This window comes from Tachyglossus aculeatus, chromosome X1 (assembly GCF_015852505.1).
Source record: "Tachyglossus aculeatus isolate mTacAcu1 chromosome X1, mTacAcu1.pri, whole genome shotgun sequence".
NCBI lineage: Eukaryota > Metazoa > Chordata > Mammalia > Monotremata > Tachyglossidae > Tachyglossus > Tachyglossus aculeatus.
This window is the reverse complement of record NC_052101.1, coordinates 96,622,532-96,641,402: the sequence shown is the minus strand read 5'-3', so window position 1 is coordinate 96,641,402 and position 18,871 is coordinate 96,622,532. Positions and strand designations below refer to the sequence as shown.

The 18,871-nt window shown below is 56.2% G+C and overlaps 2 protein-coding genes across 2 annotated transcripts; one reads left to right on the top strand and one right to left on the bottom strand.

The window, feature by feature from the left end:
* Positions 1–680: 680 nt before the first annotated feature.
* Positions 681–6,386, top strand: OGG1 (8-oxoguanine DNA glycosylase). The gene is made up of 8 exons (XM_038773040.1): positions 681–873; positions 1,728–1,981; positions 2,523–2,702; positions 2,834–3,012; positions 3,320–3,467; positions 3,569–3,618; positions 3,731–3,814; positions 6,297–6,386. Exons 1-8 carry the CDS (start codon positions 767–769, stop codon positions 6,384–6,386), a joined length of 1,092 nt encoding a protein of 363 aa, XP_038628968.1. The 5' UTR covers positions 681–766.
* CAMK1 (calcium/calmodulin dependent protein kinase I) lies at positions 4,400–18,420 on the bottom strand. Its single transcript, XM_038773039.1, has 12 exons — positions 18,267–18,420; positions 12,584–12,722; positions 10,581–10,712; positions 8,867–8,941; positions 7,705–7,843; positions 7,438–7,564; positions 7,150–7,225; positions 6,610–6,722; positions 6,238–6,316; positions 5,853–5,940; positions 5,500–5,632; positions 4,400–5,258 (listed from the first exon to the last, which is right to left on the bottom strand). Exons 2-12 carry the CDS (start codon positions 12,667–12,669, stop codon positions 5,179–5,181), a joined length of 1,128 nt encoding a protein of 375 aa, XP_038628967.1. The 5' UTR covers positions 12,670–12,722; positions 18,267–18,420; the 3' UTR covers positions 4,400–5,178.
* Between the last annotated feature and the right edge of the window lie 451 nt (positions 18,421–18,871).

Here is an 18,871-nt window from a genome sequence, read left to right as displayed (position 1 = left end):
TGGCATTTACTAAGCGCTTACTATGAGCAAAGCACTGTTCTAAGCGCTGGGGAGGTTACAAGGTGATCAGGGTGTCCCACGGTGGGGGGCTCACGGTCTTCATCCCCACTTTACAGCTGACCGGAGAAGTGAAGTGGCTCGCCCAAAGTCACCCAGCTGACAAGTGGCGGAGCGGGATTTGAACCCGTGACCTCTGATTCCAAAAGCCCGGGCTCTTGCCACCGAGCCACGCTGCTTCCAGTAAGCAAGCACTTGACCGATACCATAATTCGTGAAGTGACTGATTCAACTTCCAGCGGGTTCTTGTAGGCCGGTGAGGCGGGGGCCTGGATCTGTTGCCAACTTGTACTTCCCAAGCGCTTAGTACAGTGCTCTGCACACAGTGAGCGCTCAATAAATGCGATTGATTGATTAAAAGCGCTCAATAAATACGATTGATTGATTGATTGATCCATCCCCTTTCCAGGCCCCAGCTTTCCAAGCGCAGCTGTTTTCCTCTCTGATGGGGTGGCCGCCCCCCAGCTAACGGCCCGCGGAGGCCCCACCCCTTCCTCCCGCTATCTGGGGGGGGGGGGGGCGGGGCGGAGGCCGCCCAACTCTCGCGCGATCAGGCCGCCCGGCTCGTCGGATTGGGAGAGCGCTTATCGAGCGCAGTAGAGAGGCCGGGGCGGCAGGCGATTCCCCGCCCCGCTTGGAGTGGCGGAGGGACGTTGGGCCGGGGTGGGCCGGGCCCGGAGGATTGGTGGGCGGTTTCTTCCCGGGCAGCATGCGGCACCGCACCCTTTATTCCGCTCCTGCCCTCTGGGCTTCCATTCCCTGTCCCCTCTCCGAGCTGAGCCTGGATCGTGTGCTGGCCTCTGGCCAGTCCTTCCGGTGAGTATGCCCTGGTTCACGTAGGCTGGAGGCAACGCCCCTCCTTCTTGTACGTGGGAAGGCATTTGTTCGGCCCCTACTATCAATCAGTCGTATTTATTGAGCGCTTACTGTGTGCAGAGCACTGTACTAAGCGCTTGGGAAGTACAAGTTGGCAACATATAGTATGTGCTAAGCACTGGAAAAGATACGGGATACACCGGTTGGACCCAGTCCGCGTCTTACGTGAGGCTCACGGCCCCCGTAACCCCCGTTTCACAGATAAGGTAACCGAGGCACAGAGAAGTGAGGGGACTTGCCCAAGGTCACACAGCAGACAAGTGGCGGAGCAGCGATTAGAACCCATGACCTCTGACACCCAAGCCCATGATCTTTCCACTAAGCTACGCTGTTGCTCTGCTTCTCTTCCCTTCCCATCGGATAGGCCCCTTTTTTTATCGTATTTGTTAAGTGCTTCCTGTGTGCCAGGCACTGTACTAAGTGCTGGGGTAGACAGAGAGTAATCAGGTTGGACCCACGCCCCACTAGGCCACGTTGCTGCCATTCCCGCCCAGGGGCTCCATTTCCCCAACCTGAGAATCTCCTAGGGAGAGGGGCATGGCCATGGCTCAGAGGAGAAACTCGAGACACCGAGCCTCAGAGAGGAGTGGCGTAGCGGAGCAAGGATCAGACCTTGGTGGGGGAAGGAAAAGGGACAGTTCAAAATGCATACTCCATCCCCTCACATGGAACTCATTCCCCCCTCCCGTCGGGACATTGTTTGAAATGATCACCTGGAAGAGCCCCTCACCCAGCACTCTTGGATTTTGCTGGTTGGGATAGGGGCTGGAGGTGCCTTGGGCTCTTTATCCTAGGTGGAGGGAGCAGAGCCCAGGGTACTGGACTGGTGTCCTAGCGGGTCGGGTGTGGACGCTGACCCAGGCTGAGGAGAGGCTCTACTACACCGTGTATGAAGCAGAGGCCGGCAGCCCCGATCCCAGGAAGGAGACAGCAGAGGAGCCGGAGATCCTGCACCGGTACTTCCAACTGGATGTGCAGCTGGCAGAGCTTTACCGACACTGGGGCTCTGTAGACCCGCACTTCCGGCAAGTGGCACAGAAGTTCTTGGGTGAGTGTAGAGGACTGTAGTAGCCGGCCTTCCCAGAGTGGTGCATTGATAATTAGGTAGTAGAACAGCAATATGTCCTCCCAGGATTGGCACATCTTCAGCCCAGATCCCTAGGTTGTTCAGAACTGAGGGGTGAGTTGCCCCGAGAAGGATTTCTAGGAGGCCCAGAGTAGAGTCCTGCATGGGCCACAATCCTGGGGTCACCCCCATTCTAGCTAAGCCCAAATGGGCTGCTGGAACTGCTAGTCCCCTTAAAAACACATGGATTTCTGTGCTTGTGTAATTCTTTCACCCCTCCTCATCTCCTGCCTGAGAGTGAGGCTGGAAGTTGCTAACTTCCTGGTTGGAAGGGGCCTGAGTCCAACTTGGGGTGGGGGGAGTGGGAGAGAGAGAGAGAGAGAGAGACTGACCCCAGCCTGACCCATGCAGAGGGAAATCCTGCCTTGTGGAGTGGGCATTGGAGCTGCTGTCTTGTGGCGTGCCTAAAGCCAGTTTGTGCTCTGGCACTCTTTCCCTGTCGCTGTCTCTATCTACCTAACAGGAGTGCGGCTGCTACGGCAGGATCCCGTGGAGTGTCTCATCTCCTTCATCTGCTCCTCCAACAATCACATCTCTCGTATCACTCGTATGGTGGAGCAGCTCTGCGAGGCTTTTGGTCCACAGCTCTGCCGCTTGGACTCAGTGCCATATCACAGTTTTCCTAGCTTGCAAGCCCTGGCAGGTGAGTTGGCCCCCTCCCATCAATTCCCTCTCCCCCTTTCCCTTCACTGTCCAACTCTGTGTGTGTGTGTGTGTGTGTGTGTGTGTGTGTGTGTGTCCATCTGTCTGTCTCTCACTCTCTCTTTCTCGTAGGGTCTGATGTGAAACAGCGGCTCAGGGCACTGGGATTTGGCTACCGGGCTAGGTTTGTGAGTGAGAGTGCCCAGACCATCCTGGGTGTGCATGGGCCTGACTGGCTACAAAGACTGCGCACAGCTCCCTACTCAGAGGCCCGGCAGGCACTCTGCTCACTGCCCGGAGTTGGGGCTAAGGTGAGGCCTGGTACCGCAGGGGCCTTTATACCCGTGTGCCACTCGTGGCTCCGTGGATCGGTGAAGCTGGAGGGGCCGCTCCCTCCTTTAGCCTGGGTCTTTTACTGTCCTGGGGGACCCGAACTGTGGCTGGGGGCAGAATTGAGCTTGTTGATGAGATGAGGGCTCTGGGGCCCCAAATTCCCTGCTTGTAAGGCCTCAGTCTCCACCCCATAGGCTACTCCTGGCCCGGGGCATAGAATGACATATGGCGGCGGGACAGGCCAGCTGGGACTTGGGAGTGATGTGCTGCTGCACTCTGTTGGAGGTGGCAGACTGCGTGTGCCTCATGGCGCTGGACAAGCCTGGGGCCGTACCGGTGGACACCCATGTCTGGCAGATTGCCCACAGGGATTACCAGTGGCAGCCAGCTTCTGGATGCAAGAGTGTGAGTGAGAAGGCTAACAGGGAACTAGGTGAGTAGGGGAAGGGAAGAGGGTGGGGAAAGAAGAGGAGATGTGGGGGAAAGGGCACCCTAACCCCCAGTCATTTTTCGGCATCTTTTCTTCGGCCTTAGGTGACTTTTTCCGGAATCTGTGGGGCCCTTATGCTGGCTGGACTCAAGCGGTCAGTATCAGCCTCACCCCCCTGGGAGGCTCCTACTGTGACTTCTGCATTCCCTTGCCTCCTGCTCTGCCTCCACCCCGCTTCTAACGGTTCCCCTCCTTTCCCTTGCCAGGTTCTGTTCTGTGCAGATCTGAAGCCAGCCCAGGCCTCGAAGCGGCAGTTCAAACAGAAAAAGCAGAGAACAGAGGAGTGCTGTGTGGGTGCACCCCAGAAAAGGTCCAGGAGGCTTGGGTCTAGGACAGAGGGGGCTGGTAGTCCAGCATGAAGCCATTCCAGAGAGTTGGGGGGCAGCGGTGGATGGATTGAAAGAGTAGGGCTTAGGAGCAGCCCAGCCCCAGGCTTCTCAGTGAGCCTGACCCCACCTCACCCCCTCCTTTCATCTGTCTAAGCCCAAACACCTCCTCAGGGCTGGTCTTGGGTGACTGGGAGCAGAGGGGACAAAAGGCTCAGTGGCTACCTCAGGGACTGGATGACCTCAGGAATCATAGGCAGTTGCCCTCTGTAGGCAAAGTAGGTGGCACTGGCAGTGAAATTCAACAGAGAGAGAGAGAATGCGCATACCCTCAGTAAAAAGGCCAGTACAGGGCCAACGTCCTCATACAGTGTGCACATACAAAGACTCTTTTTTTTTTTTTTTGGTTGGCAACACTTTTGTTTTTGTGTTTGTCCCTGTCTCACTCCCACTGTTTCACACGGTCCTCCAGAAGAAGTAAAGCTCTGAGCCGGGCCCGGCCGAGCAGGGTAACTCAAGGTTCAGGGCCGGAAGGAGGGACAGCGTGGATGGTTTTTAACCTCTTCCCTTTAATTCAACAATAATATAGAAACATTTTTTATGGAAAGTGTGAGTGTGTGTTGGAAGGGGAGGGGAGCAGTGGCAGGATCTGACCTTGCCAGCATCCTTGCAGTGTAAGGCCATGAGCCCGGGGAGCTGGGGGGGAGGGGGGAGGGAAGCGGGGTCTACAGTGCTGGAAGCAGATCTCATTCACTACTGGCTCAGGGCAAGGCTCAGGCAGAGGGCAGCCTTTGCTCTAGGATTGGGGGGTGGGGAGGGTAGAGAGACTCATTCTGCCTTAGACACACCTGCCCTCTGCACCCTCCAAGAGGCTCTGGCTGGGGGTGAGGAGAAGCAGCCAGGCAGAAGGGTGACTGTCCAGCCTCATCTAGACTTTACAGCAGCTACCATCTGCACCCCGATTCTCGTCCACCCAGGGTAACACCTGCTCTCAAGCGAGGCCAAAGCAGGGAAAAAGGAGAGAGACCCCAGCCCTGGCTTCTGCTCTGTGAAAGGAAGGGGAGAGGGTTGCCTTAAAGCTGGGGAAGGAGGGCAAGGGGAGGGTAGAAGGGTTTAGTCAACTGGGTCCCACCTCTCACCCTCTGTCTCCAGGCCAACTGCTAGAAGTGACCCACGGTCAGCTGAGAGTGCGAGATGTCTACGTCAGGGCCAGGCCCTGCAGCAGGCCCCCCCCACCTCACACAACCCTTCTCCCTCAGCCTCACACCTAGGCCCTGGACACCCCCACACGTCTCCAGGGCTGAGGAAGTGGCTGCCATCAAGCAACCCTAAAATCGGGGAGGGGTTGGGGTGGGAGGTGCTGGAGAGGTCTCTGCGCAGCAGCCCCGGCAGCAGCCGGTTGGGGAACCTGCAGGGGGGGAAAAAATACCTCAGGCCCCAGGGGCAGCCTCCCTGCCTTAAGAGGATAGACCCCTGAAGGGAGCCGAGGGGCAGCACAGGCCCAGTCTGGCCCCGGTGGTGTGGCGGGAGGATTGTCCCCAGTCCCTTGCCACCAGCCTGGGTGGGGGGGCGGGGGGGGAGGGTGATCCGAGTTGGACAGCATCCCAGCAGGGTCCGGGCCCACCCCGGCCCCGGCCTATCAGCCTCACCGCTGCCCGCCATGGGCATCAGCAGTTGTCCAGGGCATGGGCTGGTTGGAGTGGTCTGTCCGGGCCCCTCCTGACTGGTCCCAAGTTGCAGCTTCCTCATGTGCCTTACCACAGCAGTGGCATTGAAGGCTTGCTGTGCCAAGAGGAAAGGGTGAGGGGATGCCCGGTGCCCCAGAGCACTCCCCCTGCTCCCCAGACCCAAGCCTCACCCACAATGCATGGTGTTTCGGCCCTGGGCCTGTGGCTGCTGGGGTGGGGAGCAGAAGGACAGGCACCGCTACCCTATGGGAGCTGGGGGGGGGGCGGGGGCGGGAGTGGGGAAGGAAGGGGCTGTACCAGCCCCAGGGTTGCACCTTCCACTTGCTCTTGGCAAAGTTCTTCTTGATCTGCTCGCTGACAGATTGGTGGATGTTCTTGTCCAGGGCCGTGTCCCCGGCAATCCTGCGGGGAGAGGAGATGGGGCCAGTGACAGCGACTCAGTCCCCGGCACCAGTCAGTAGTGGAAGAGAGGCGCTCTCAGGACCAGGGTCCGATGAGCTGGGCTCGCCTCCCTGCTGGCCAGAAGGAGGCAGGGGCTGGGCTGGGCTGGGTGACCCCTCCCTTAGCGTTCTCTGCTGGGGATTCAGCTCCAACGGAAAAGCTCCCCAAGCCAGGGCAGAGCCCCGCTCCTGCTGCTGGTGGGGTGAGGGTCTGCAGAGGCCTGGGGGAAAGCCTGCCCCCGGGGGCCTCCCAACTCACCATGGGTGCTGCAGGGCTTGCTCACAAGTGAACCTCTTTCCCGGGTCCTTCTCCATCAGGTGCTGGATAAAGTCTTTGGCTGGACACGGAGCCGGGACACATCCGTCAGCAACAGACCCCGGGCCCCCTGCTGCGCCCTGGCGCTCTGACCACCCCCCTCCGCCCCCCACCCTCCCAGCCCCGGACCTCTTCTCGACAGCTGTGGCGATTGAGGCAAGAGATGGCGGGTGGGGTGGACCAGGGCAGAGGGAAGCCCAGTGGGGCATATCTTGCCTGGCCAACTTGTAGCGGGATGGTGGCGGGCGGGGGCGGGAAGGAGAGGGGAATCAGAAAGACAAGGACTCATAGGCTTCAGGGTGAAGCTCCTAGTACCAGAGTCAGAGATGGCGTCCCAGTATGGAGAGTCAAACTCATACTCAGCCTTGAGGATCTGCTCAAAGAGCTTGGCATCATTCTCATCGTAGAAAGGGGGATAACCACAAAGCCTGGTGTGAGAGAAGAGAGAAAAGTAACCTCAGAGCCTGGGGAGGGAAATGAGAGGAGAGGGGGGTGATGATGGTGATGATGATGAGGTTTACTGTGTGCCAAACGCTGCACGAAACACTGGGGCAGACACAAGAGCGTCAGGATGGACGCAGTCCCTGTCCCACATGGGGCTCACAGTCTAAGCGGGAGGGAGAACAGATATCAACTTCCCCTTTGACAGAGGAGGAAACTGAGGCCCAGAGAAGTCAGGCAACTAGCCCAAGATCACACCGCACGTAAACGGCAGAACCCAGGCCCTCCGACTCCCGGGCCCATGCGCTTTCTGTCGGGCCGCGCTGCTTCCCAAGTGACCAGTTTACCCCTGGGATTCCCTAGTTGGGACTTCCCCCTTCCCTTCCTTCCTGTCCCCTGAAGATCCCCACTCACAGGATGTAGGCGATGACTCCAATGGACCAGCAATCCACAGCCTTACTATAAGGCTTCTGAGCAAGCACCTCCGGGGCTGTGGGGAGGGGCAGGTGGGGCGGGGGGGGGGGGGGGGAGTACGATGGGCTAGCAGCCTGATGGAATTACCAGCCCTCCCCACCCTTCGAGGGGGCAGCTCCCACATCCCAAGCCCCGCCTCCCAGCTGCCACCCTCTTCGGCATGCTGAGGCAAAGACCATCCTGAGCCTCTTGGCCTCCTCCTCCTACCAGATGGAGAGGAGCCCCTACCCACATATCCCGGCGTGCCGCAAGCGGTCGACAGGACGCTCCCTGAGCTTTCCATCTTGGACAGCCCAAAGTCACTGATCATTATCTTGGAGTCCTCCTCCAGGCTGTAGTACAACAAGTTCTCTGGCTGTGGGGAGAAATTAGAGGGGAAGAGTCTCTGGGAGACTTAGCTGCCTTTTCTCCCTGCCCTGTAGGGGCCTCATCTCCCCATCACCTCCCTGCTCCCCTGGGGGCACGCTGGGCACGATGGGGTGGGCCAGGTCTTACCTTGAGGTCCCGGTGCACAATGCCCATGTCATGGAGGTATTTGACAGCATCCAGTACCTGGCGGATGAGGCGGCTGGCGTCGCGCTCCGTGTAGAAACCTTTCTCAACGATGCGGTCAAATAGCTCTCCCCCCGAGACCCTGTGGTGAGTAGCCAGCTCAGACTGAACCACACACCGCCTGGCAGCGCCAACCACCAGCGGCAATGGGGATGGATTGGGGAGTCCAGGGAGAGAGGAGCAGCCACCACCCCCTGCTCACCCAACCCCCCCACCTCAAAGGGGAGCCCAAGCCCCATAGGGGGATCCGTGGCCTTTGGGCATTTAATAATAATAATAATAATAATAATAATAATAATGATGGCATTTATTAAGCGCTTACTATGTGCAAAGCACTGTTCTAAGCGCTGGGGAGGTTACAAGGTGATCAGGTTGTCCCACGGGGGGCTCACAGTCTTAATCCCCATTTTACAGATGAGGTAACTGAGGCACAGAGAAGTTAAGTGACTTGCCCCAAGTCACACAGCTGACAATTGGTGGAGCCGGGATTTGAACCCATGACCTCTGACTCCAAAGCCCATGCTCTTTTCCACTGAGCCGTGCTGCTTCTCACCCCCCTCTCAGCACTTCTGCGCGTTATCTAGAAATTATTTATAGTGATGTCTCTTTCTCCCTCTGAGACTGTAAGCTCGTTATGGGCAAGGGAACGTGTCTAACCAGTGCTTAGAACAGTGCTTTGCACATAGTAAGCGCTTAATAAATGCCATTATCATTATTATTATTATTATTACCAACTCTTGCATTGTGCCCTCCCATGTGCTAGTGTAGTGGTCTGCACACAGTGGGCTCTCACTAGCTAGCCTCCAGACTCTCCTCCGTGCCCAGCACTGCCCCTGGCCCTTGCTCCAGGGAGTCTCAGATGGGCTACGATGCTGTTCCCCTAAATGCTGGGATGTGCCTATGGGGAGGGTACATGTACCCTTCTAGACTGTGAGCCCACTGTTGGGTAGGGACCGTCTCTATATGTTGCCAACTTGTACTTCCCGAGCGCTTAGTACAGTGCTCTGCACACAGTAAGCGCTCAAGAAATACGATTGAATGAATGCACGGGAGGAGGACTGGGGGAACAGAACGGGGGGTGAGGCGGCAAAGCCAGAGCGCTCACAGCTGCATGATGAGGTAGAGGTGACCGCCACTCTCATAAATATCATCCAGAGCCACGATGTTGGGATGTTTAATCCTGGAAGCAAAAGGGAAATGGGTGAGTGTTCGGAGTGGCGGGGGGAGCCAGGGCTACCTGCCTACCCTCTATGCTTGGCAGAACCCGACGAGGATGATGGGACAGAGCAGAAACACCAACTCCCTCCTACTGTGAGCCCCAAGTGGGACAGGGATTGTGTCCAACCTGCTTGGCTTGTCTCTACCCCAAGTGCTCAGTACAGTGCCTGGCACACAGTAAGTGCTTAACAAGTATCACTTACCAACTACATAGAAAAAAAAAAACACCACACCCCCAAAACAAAAACACCTCAAAGCCAAGGACTGGCTTCTCATCTCATTCTGTAGGCCCCTACAGCCAGGGAGCACACAGAGCTCTTCAGAACCCCCAACCATCGACGCTTTTGTGAGTAGACCAGAAGCCCGTGAGCAAGGCCATTACCGAGCCAGACCCGTGGTCCACCCAGCCCCGGGTTTGGCCTCCGACGGCGGCAGCGGGATGCTTGGAAGAACCGCGGGCTGGTTGCCCTCCTTGGCGGCCATCCTCGTGCATAGGGACGGGCCATCCAACGGCCCTAACTTTTCCCCTCTAGATCCCCGCCTTTCCCTCTAGTAACCCGCTCAGGACCACTCTTGAAGTTGCTGGTTATTTTCAGCCTGTACAACTTCCTGTGGTAACCAATTCTGTCCGTTAACTACCCCACTGGGTGAAGAAGTGTTTCCTTTTGCTTGTTATGAACCTACCACCTTTGAGCTTCAGTGGGTAGCCCCTGTGCTGCTGGTGTGGGATTTGGTAAATAACTCCCATCTTTGCCCTGAACGCACCATTTTTAATTTTATGAACTTCTGTCACGTCCCCTTTCCGTCTTACCCCACCCCTGTTTGCTTCCCCCCTGTGGTGCCATTGCTAACGTTATCAACACTAATGGTCGTGACACTGAGCTGAGTCTCCCCACTTTTGAAAGGTGCGTGAGATCTAGGATTGGAATTTGCAGGGCTGAACCGAGTTCATTATCAGCTCTTACAACGGTGCTTGGCACCTAGTAAGCACTTAACAAATACCATCATCATCCTTATTATTAGTAGTATTATCACCACCATTATTCAACTGTAATTTATTGTTAACAATAGGATTTGGGAATGATTCTGCAGATGGATAGATACCAGACACTAGCCAGGGCTAAGGTGTGGTGGGAAGCCTGGCACTGGTTTTGGGGGGAGGTTTTGGTCTGTTTTTGGATGGTTTTTGTTTGGTTTCTTCATCCTTCAATTCTTGGTCTGGGGGCTGAAACTCCTTAAGTGGGGAAAAGCTAGGGGCCTTTCTAGGAGATGGGCAGAGGCTCCAGGCCAGACATTCAGGCTGTAAGCACCAGGAAGGTCCACTCTGATGAGAGGCAGCCCTGGCTTAGAGAGGGACTGGAGAGGTTGTGGGGCCTGCCTTGGCTCTCCTGGCTTGGTGGAGGGGGAGAAGGCCAATAGAGGGGGAGGGGCCCCAGAAAGGGGTAGAAGATTGTGGGGAGGAGTCCAGGAGGTGAGAAAAGGACCCATGGCATGGAGGAAAAGGGGTTGGAAGCCGTAGTCTTGGGGGAAGTGGATCCTGGAGCGGGGAGAAGGGAGGGACCTGGGGCACCTGGCCCCCCAGCTCCTCTGCACACACTCACTTGTGCAGCACTGCAATCTCATTCTCAATGCTGCTCTCCTTCCCCTCCAGGGCCTTCTTGGCGATGCACTTGATGGCCACCAGCTTCTGCGTGGTCTTCTCCTCGGCCAGCATCACCTCGGAGAACGCCCCGCTGCCCGGGCCAGACGGTAGGGTGAGACTGTGGGCAGCCCCCGGGGGCCATTTGCTAGGGGCCCAGCCCCACGCACTCAGCTCCAGGGAGCAGAAAGAACAAGGTTTGAGAATTTCCCCTCCCCCGGATGCTGTCGCCCAAGTCTGAGGCCCTGAGCCCCAAGGACACTGCTGGCTCGGGTTGCAAGCAGAAATGAAAATGGGCAATAAGGTTAAACCTTGGTCCAGACATCCTCAAGAGGATTCGGGCTCTTGCCTCCTCTCCCAGCAGCACTCCCCAGCCACTCACTTGCCTGCCAGTGAGGGAGGGCCGGACCGTAGCCAGACTCAGGCAGTGGGACCAGAGTTGGGAGCGGAGGGGGAGAGAGGGGCAGAGTCCTGCGAAATGCAGTAGAGGGAGAGGGAGGGAGATCCTCTACCATTTTCCCCTTCCTCCCCCTTTCTGGTTATGAATTCCCCCAAGAAAATGGCTCTGAATGAGGGGCCAGGGTGGAGGGAGGCGGAGGAGGAGGAGGCCCTTAGGGCTCTGCTCAGACAGGCTCCCTGATTAGATTTCTTTCTGAGGCAAATGTGAGAGCCTGTCCCTCAGCTGGCAGGCAACGGCAGGGAGGGAGACCAGGAATAAAGCTTCTGGGAAATGGGGCATTGGCTCTTATCTAGGGTTCCCAGCACCTCCCTGGAAGGTAAATACTTCTAGAGTGCCAGGTTGCTGCACCCGGCGGGTACCCCCGCCCCTGATGCCAGTTGCAGTCACGTGAGTGCCACCTGTTCCCAGGGCTCCCCCACTTCCTCCCTATCCAACCTGCAGCTGGTTCCCCCAGGCAGGGCTGGAGAGGTTCTACCCTGCAGTCAACTGGAATAGTCGAGGGCTCCCCAAAGTCTACCTCCCCCCACGGTGGGGCTCACAGGGGAGGTCTTCTCCTGCCACGGCCTAGTTGGGGGTCTAAGCGGGATGGAGGTCACAGCCACAGCAGAGGGAGGCCTTGGTCATCTGGGCCCTTCCTGAGCAGGGCGGGGCTCCCCCCGAGGGGACTAGGAGCAGAGAGACAGGAACTCGGTCCGGGTGACTCCCTGTCCCGAGGAACAAGTCTCCTAGGAAAGCTAGGGTGGGGGCGTCCCCCCTTCCCCTCTCCCCCCCACCCCTGGCCTTCCCTGCCACCCCTGCTCTCTCTGCTCCTCCCCTCACTTCTCCTTCAACAACTGGACTCTCACCCTTACAAATCACCAAGAGGAAGCTGCTGCCTAGCTTCCCCCAGTTGAAAGCGGAAGACAGAGCAGAGTGTTGGGACCGCAGCTCCCAACCCAGCTCAGGAAAGGGTCTGTGGAGGGCGGGGTAAGGGAGCAGAGAGGGGGTGGCGGGGAACTGAGTGGCAGTGGCCAGGTGCCTCTAATTTCCCCTTGAGGCAGCCGACCTCAGGGCTAAATAGATAGGAAGCGGCCCACCTTGCCCTGGCTCCTGGGCCCCGGCTGGGTGGGCAGGTGGGAACACTGACTGACTGCCCGCCCACTAGGGCTGCAGCTGTGTCCTCTTGCTTCTGTCAAGCCTAATACGAATGGGAAGCTGCCAAGGAGCCGGTGGGACGTAGCTGAAGTGCTCCGGCCAACGGAAATGCACCTTTGGTAAAATCTAGCCTGGCTTCCAAAGGCTCAGACTCGGAGACCGGGACAGTCCGCTCCTCATCGTCCCCACACGGAAACCTCCTTCAAAGTCCCGCACGCACGGTCCCAGGCCTCGGAATCTCCAAAGGGAGTTCAAACCTCCAACGCCTCCCCACACCTCCAGAGGCCGAGTAAGGGAGGCTTACACCCCCAGGCTGGCCCAGGCTCCAACCCCTGCCCCCATTCTAACCCCACCCCTGGGGCAGCACTCACGTGCCCAAAACATCCCGGAAGTCATAGATGTCCCGAATGTCCTCCGCTTGCTTCTTCCAGCTGGGGCCGTCCCCTGCCCGGGGCATCGCCCACTGACCCCCTGCTGCTGCTGCTGCTGCTGCTGCTGCTGCCAGGGCTCCTAGGGAAAAGGACCCAAGCCTCAGCCCCACTTCTCCCTGAAGCTGGGTGGGCTGCAGAGCTCCGCTACAGAGCCCAGGCATCACCGCTTCCGTCCCAGCAGACGGCCATCCCCCTGACCTCCGCCACGGCAGCTACTAGGCTGAACGGTGTCAGAGAGAGTGAAGGGTCCGCACTGCCGCCGGGGAGGCCGGGAGGAGGCAAACCTGAGCCTTGAGGGATGGTCCGCCAGCCACCCTCTGCCCCCAGAAGCCCTTCCAGAGCCAGAGGTTGTGGGTTCTAATTCCGGCTCCACCACTTGTCAGCTGTGTGACCTTGGGCAAGTCACTTAACTTCTCTGGGCCTCAGTTACGTCATCTGTAAAATGGGGATGAAGACTCTGAGCCCCACATGGGATAACCTGATTATCTTGTATCTACCCCAGTGCTTAGAACAGTGCTTGGCACATCGTAAGCACTTAACAAATACCAACACTGTTATTATTATCACGCCCCCCACCCCACCCGCCACCAAAGGTGGCCAGCGATGGCACACCAAAAAACTGGACCCCAAGATGCATATGACGTCACACACGCTTCACTAGCACCTAATGTGATGGGATGATGGCACACGGCTACCGTGTGGCCCAAATCAGCCCAAAGCAAATGATAATTGGGGTATGCTAAGAGCTTACCGTGTGCCAAACACTGTACTATGCACTGGGGTAGATACAAGATAATCTGGCTGGACACAATCCCTGTTCCACGTGGGACTTACACTCCAAGAGAGCAGGAGAACAGGTATTTCATCCCCCTTTTATGGATGAGGAAACTGAGGCCCAGAAAGGTCACCCAGCAGGCAGAACTGGGATGAGAACCTAGGTCTTCTGACCCCCAGGCCCGTGCTCTGTCTGCTAGGCCATGCTGCTTCTTGTGGAAACCTAATGTGTTCCCTTTAGGGTACTCTGACCCAATCGCAGGTCTGCATGAAGTCTGGGCAGCGTCTAAGCCACAGAACGTGGTGGCAGGAGCCATGGCGGAGGGAGGCTTGGCACCAAAAATCAAAAACTGGGCACAAAAGCATCCGATACCATTTTGGAGCCAGTCAGCGGACAGGCCAGCTGAAAACCAGGCTGCCTAGTATAATACGAGACCTCTGGCCACTTGGTGCCTCTTGTCTGATTCCTCTACCTTTCTCTTTCTGAAATCAGCTTCCCCAGCTTCCTCTACCTCAGGCTCTTCTTGAACCACATTTTTAAATAGCTCCATTTGCACAGTTGCTATAACAACGGCAGTTGCAGCAAGCGCTCCCAAGGTCCACCCGCCCCGCCACACACACGTCTTTTCAGGCCTGGGCCTCCGCTCTGCCCCGCCCCGATGGGCGCAGCCGGACACCCTGGTGGAACCGAGATGCTCCCTGCAAGCTGGCCCCTGCCCTCCCTTTCTCCCTGCCTCAGGCTATTTTTGTCCTCTCTTAGATCCCTTCTACTGGGAATTTGCGCTCAAAATGAGCAAGTGGCCCTGGCTTAACCCGTGCCCTAAGCTGCCAGCCTGGCTCCAGGTTTTCTCCTGCTCACCTCCGCCTCCCCAGCCTAGCTCTGAGTGAGGGACGAGAACCTGCTCCGGATTCTCCCAGAGGTTTGTTCCCTGATCCGAGGCCTCTGCTTTTTTTTGAATCCAATGCTCTGTTCTGCTCTCCTGGCCCTGGTCCTGTTTCAAATTACAGTATCGTTATCCCAGACCACTGGACACCACTCCCTATCGGCCACTGGACTTGCCAAAGTCAGAATTATGGGGGACTCTTCTCCCCCTCACCTTTTGCATATTAGAAAACTGAAGCCCAGAGAGGGGCAGAGACTTGGTCCAGGACCCCTGAAGGAGAAATGGCGGATTTGTACAGTTCACCCATCTGAGAAACCGGGTGAGCAGGAGGGACTGTGGAAAGGGAAGATAACCTCCTCCCTCTGACCTCTCCACAAGATCGAGGTTGAGACACGGTCACTCATCCCTGTGATAGCCAGTACAGAGAGTCCAGTCTCCATCTACTCCCACCTCCTGGCCTCTACTGCGGGAAATGGGAAGGGGCCCTCTAGGCTGCCAGCCCCTCTCCCCTTCAGACCCTGATTAACTCCCGCCTTCTTGGTGACGGCACCCTAACAGCTGCTTTAGCGCCCAGGGGTAGATCTGGGCTTTTGGAAAAATCTACTGAGCGATTTTCTTTTGTTTTTATCATTCGTGGCTACACTTCTTCTTTTATAATAATAATACTATTGTACTATTTATAATAATAATACTATGTGCGAAGGTTACAAGGTGATCAGGTTGTCCCATAGGGGGCTCACAGTCTTCATCCCCATTGTACAGATGAGGGAACTGAGGCACAGAGAAGTGAAGTGACCTGCCCAAAGTCACACAGCTGACAAGTGGCAGAGCCAGGATTCGAACCCATGACCTCTGACTCCAAAGCCCGTGCTCTTTCCACTGAGCCACGCTGCGTTTGGCAAACGGTGTCTGGCTATCTCCCCGCCTTCAGATATTTGTTCTTGGAGGTCAGGGACTTTGTCTTCTGTATTCCCAAGCACCTAGTACAGCACTCTGCCTTACAGTAAGGTGTCCATTAGAAGATTCTGAGACCGCCCTTCAGCCACTTTACCGTGATGGACAAAGTGCCTAACTGTGGGATGGGTTCCACCGAAGACAAACTCTTTCTCTTTTACCCCCTCTCCCCCGCCTGTCTCACCACAGCGTGCAGGTCTCCAGCAGTGAGAAACAGCGGGGCCTAATGGAAAGAAAATGGGCCCGAGAGTCAGAGGACCCGGGTTCTCATTCCAGTTCTGCTACTTCCCTGCTGCGGGACCTTGGGCAAGTCACTCCTCCCACTTAGACTGTGGGGCCCCAGAAGCAGCGTGGCTCAGTGGAAAGAGCCCGGGCTTTGGAGTCAGAGGTCATGGGTTCAAATCCCCGCTCCGCCAATTGTCAGCTGTGTGACTTGGGGCAAATCACTTCACTCCTCTGGGCCTCAGTTCCCTCATCTGCAAAATGGGGATTAAGACTGTGAGCCCCCCGTGGGACAACCTGATCACCTTGTAACCTCCCCAGCGCTTAGAACAGTGCTTTACACATAGTAAGCGCTTAACAAATGCCACCGTTATTGTTATTACGTGGGACAGGAACTGTGTCCAACCTGATTACCTTGTATCTACCCCCAGCGCTTGGTGCAGAGCCTGGCACAGAGTAAGCACCATTATTATTAATTATTGCTAGCCAATGGGATGCTGAGGGCCTTCAAAGAGAAACTGTGGGAAAAAATAAAAATCCCTCCACCTGGATTCCTCCCCAGCCCCGTACAGTCTGCTCAAGCCCCTGAGAAGCAGCATGGCCTACAGCAGAGACCACGGGCCTGGGAATCAGATGATTTGAGTGTTAATTCTGGCTTTGCCACTTATCTGCCATGTAACCTTGGACACGTGGGACAGGGACTGTGGCCAAATTGATTGGCTTCTATCTACCTCAGTGCTTAGAACGGTGCCCGGCACATAGTAAGCACTTAAATTCCCTAAAGACAAAATAAAAAAAGCCCCGAGCAACCTCAGCTCTCTACCGTAGCCCAGCTACCAGCTGTCTTTTAGCTTGACAAAACCAACAAATTCCTCTTCTGAGGTGCCCGAAGCTTCTTCCCCTCCAAGCGTCATTCTGTCCCCGGCCCTGATAGAGGAGAATATGAGAATGTGACTTTCCTAGAGAAAGTCAGCTGTGGATGTTGGTCTGCCCTTCCTCATCAAGTACTAATTGAGCACCCACTGTGTACAGAGCCTCTGTTGCAGAGGTGGAGGAAGTTCAAGAAATGACCGTGGGGGGTGGGGGGGGGGAGAGCAGTGCTTCCACAGCAACAGAATCTCAAGGGTGGGCAGGGGAGATGATGGCTCTGCCTGCCTTTGGTCCCCCAGACTTCAAAGACAAGAGAGAGTAGAGACACTTCATCTCCCCAGGAGCTAAGGACTACAACTCAGTTCTCTAGCCCTCTTGAAAAGGCCAAGCTACATATACAAACCTCCCCTATACCTGGCACACACAGACACACCTCCATACCTGAACACACCCCAAATACACACATCAGTGCATACTCCCCTGTATCCTGCACGCCCCACCCTTCTACCGACACCCCTATAGCATGCATACATCCGCTTCTGCTTTCCTGTACATATCAACCCGTACTTATCGCAAGAACCACGCTCATTCATTCACTCATTCATTCATTCAATCGTATTTATTGAGCGCTTACTGTGTGCAGAGCACTGTACTAAGTGCTTGGGAAGTACAAGTCGGCAACATATAGGGACGGTCCCTCCCCCACAACGGGCTCCCAGTCGAGAAGGAGGAATCAATATAAATCAATATAAATCATCGATATAAATAAGTAGAATTATAGGCATATGCACATCAAAACGAGTAAACGGGCATCAATATAAATAGAATTATATATATATATGCACATCAAAACGAGTAAACAGGCATCAATATAAATAGAATTATGTACATATGCACATCAAAACGAGTAAACAGGCATCAATATAAATAGAATTATGTACATATGCACATCAAAACGAGTAAACAGGCATCAATATAAATAGAATTATGTACATATGCACATCAAAACGAGTAAACAGGCATCAATATAAATAGAATTATATATATATATATGCACATCAAAACGAGTAAACAGGCATCAGTATAAATAGAATTATATATATATGCACATCAAAACGAGTAGACAGGCATCAGTATAAATATAATTATATATATATATGCACATCAAAACGAGTAAACAGGCATCAATATAAATAGAAATATATATATACACATCAAAACAAGTGGAAAGAGCACGGGCTTTGGAGTCCACCAAGGACTCCTGAGAATGGGAGCGGCAGTCCCAACCAAGCCACTGAACAGATCGTAGGAGGAAAGTGGAGATCCCAAGCAGACTGTGAGCCCACTGTCTCTATATGTTGCCAACTTGTACTTCCCAAGCGCTTAGTAAAGTGCTCTGCACACAGTAAGCGCTCAATAAATACGATTGATTGATTGATTGATTGATTGAGGAGGGCTGCCCCCCTCTTCCTCTCCCCGGGGGCCTTATGAGCATTTCAGATTCTTTATTATGCACTACAGTCCCATCCTGGGGAGATGGTCCCGGGGAGTTCCGAACAGGAGGAATAAGGCCAGGGGTTGGGGGTCCGGGCGGGGGGGATGCATCACGCATTTTTTGCTTGACTGGGCTGTGGGCAGGACCAGAGCACAACCAGCCCACACCAGGCAAGGCCCACATGGGCACAGGTGCCTTCCCACCCCCCCCCCCCCCCCCCCCACCATCTAAAGCTGGCCCCTCACTTCCACTGCCTGGGCCTTCTCCAAACTCCCTAGGTGGAAAGGGACGGGGAACAAGGCAACCAGCTCCTCCTTCCAACCGGAGTGGAGGGGGGCTTTGGGTCAAGGGGCCCCCCAGCTGGAGAACCGGTGGCGGCTGGGGGAAGGCCCGGGGCTGGTCCCCTTCCACCACCTCTTCCTACCTGAGCGGCGAGGCTGTTGCTGTGCCCGCCAGGGACGATCCGCTGGGTCCCGTCGGAACCGTGGGCTCCGGGCCTGGCTCGGGCTGGCCGCCCCCCACTCCCCCTCTCCCGGGGCCACCTCGGGGGCAGCTCCTCCTCTTGGCTCCCGGCGGCTCCTTCGGGCTGCGCTGATGTCAACCGGCGGAGGAGGGGCTTGGAGGGGAGGAGGGAGAGCCGGGGCGGAGCCCGCGGGCCGGCCGGGGGCGGGGGGGGGGGGGACGGGGAGAGAGCCACAGGGAGAGACCAGAAGGGATGGGCAGCCGTTCGGGGAGGAAGGAGGAGGACAGGAGGTGCGGAAGGTGGGAGGAGTGAGGTGACCATTGGGAAGCTTCAGTAGGAGAGGGAGACAGGTGGAGGGGCCGGAAAGCAGAGGTGCAGGGCAGGAGGGGCCGGTGGCATTAAATGGCAAGCAAATCATCTAAGGGTCTCCTCACTCCATTTCCCTGCTACAGCCATGCCGGCACACCTGCTAGATTGGAGTGCCCCATTCCATTCTCCCCATCTCCCAGTAAGCAGATTCTCATTCATTCGATCGTATTTATTGAGCGCTTACCGTGTGCAGAGCA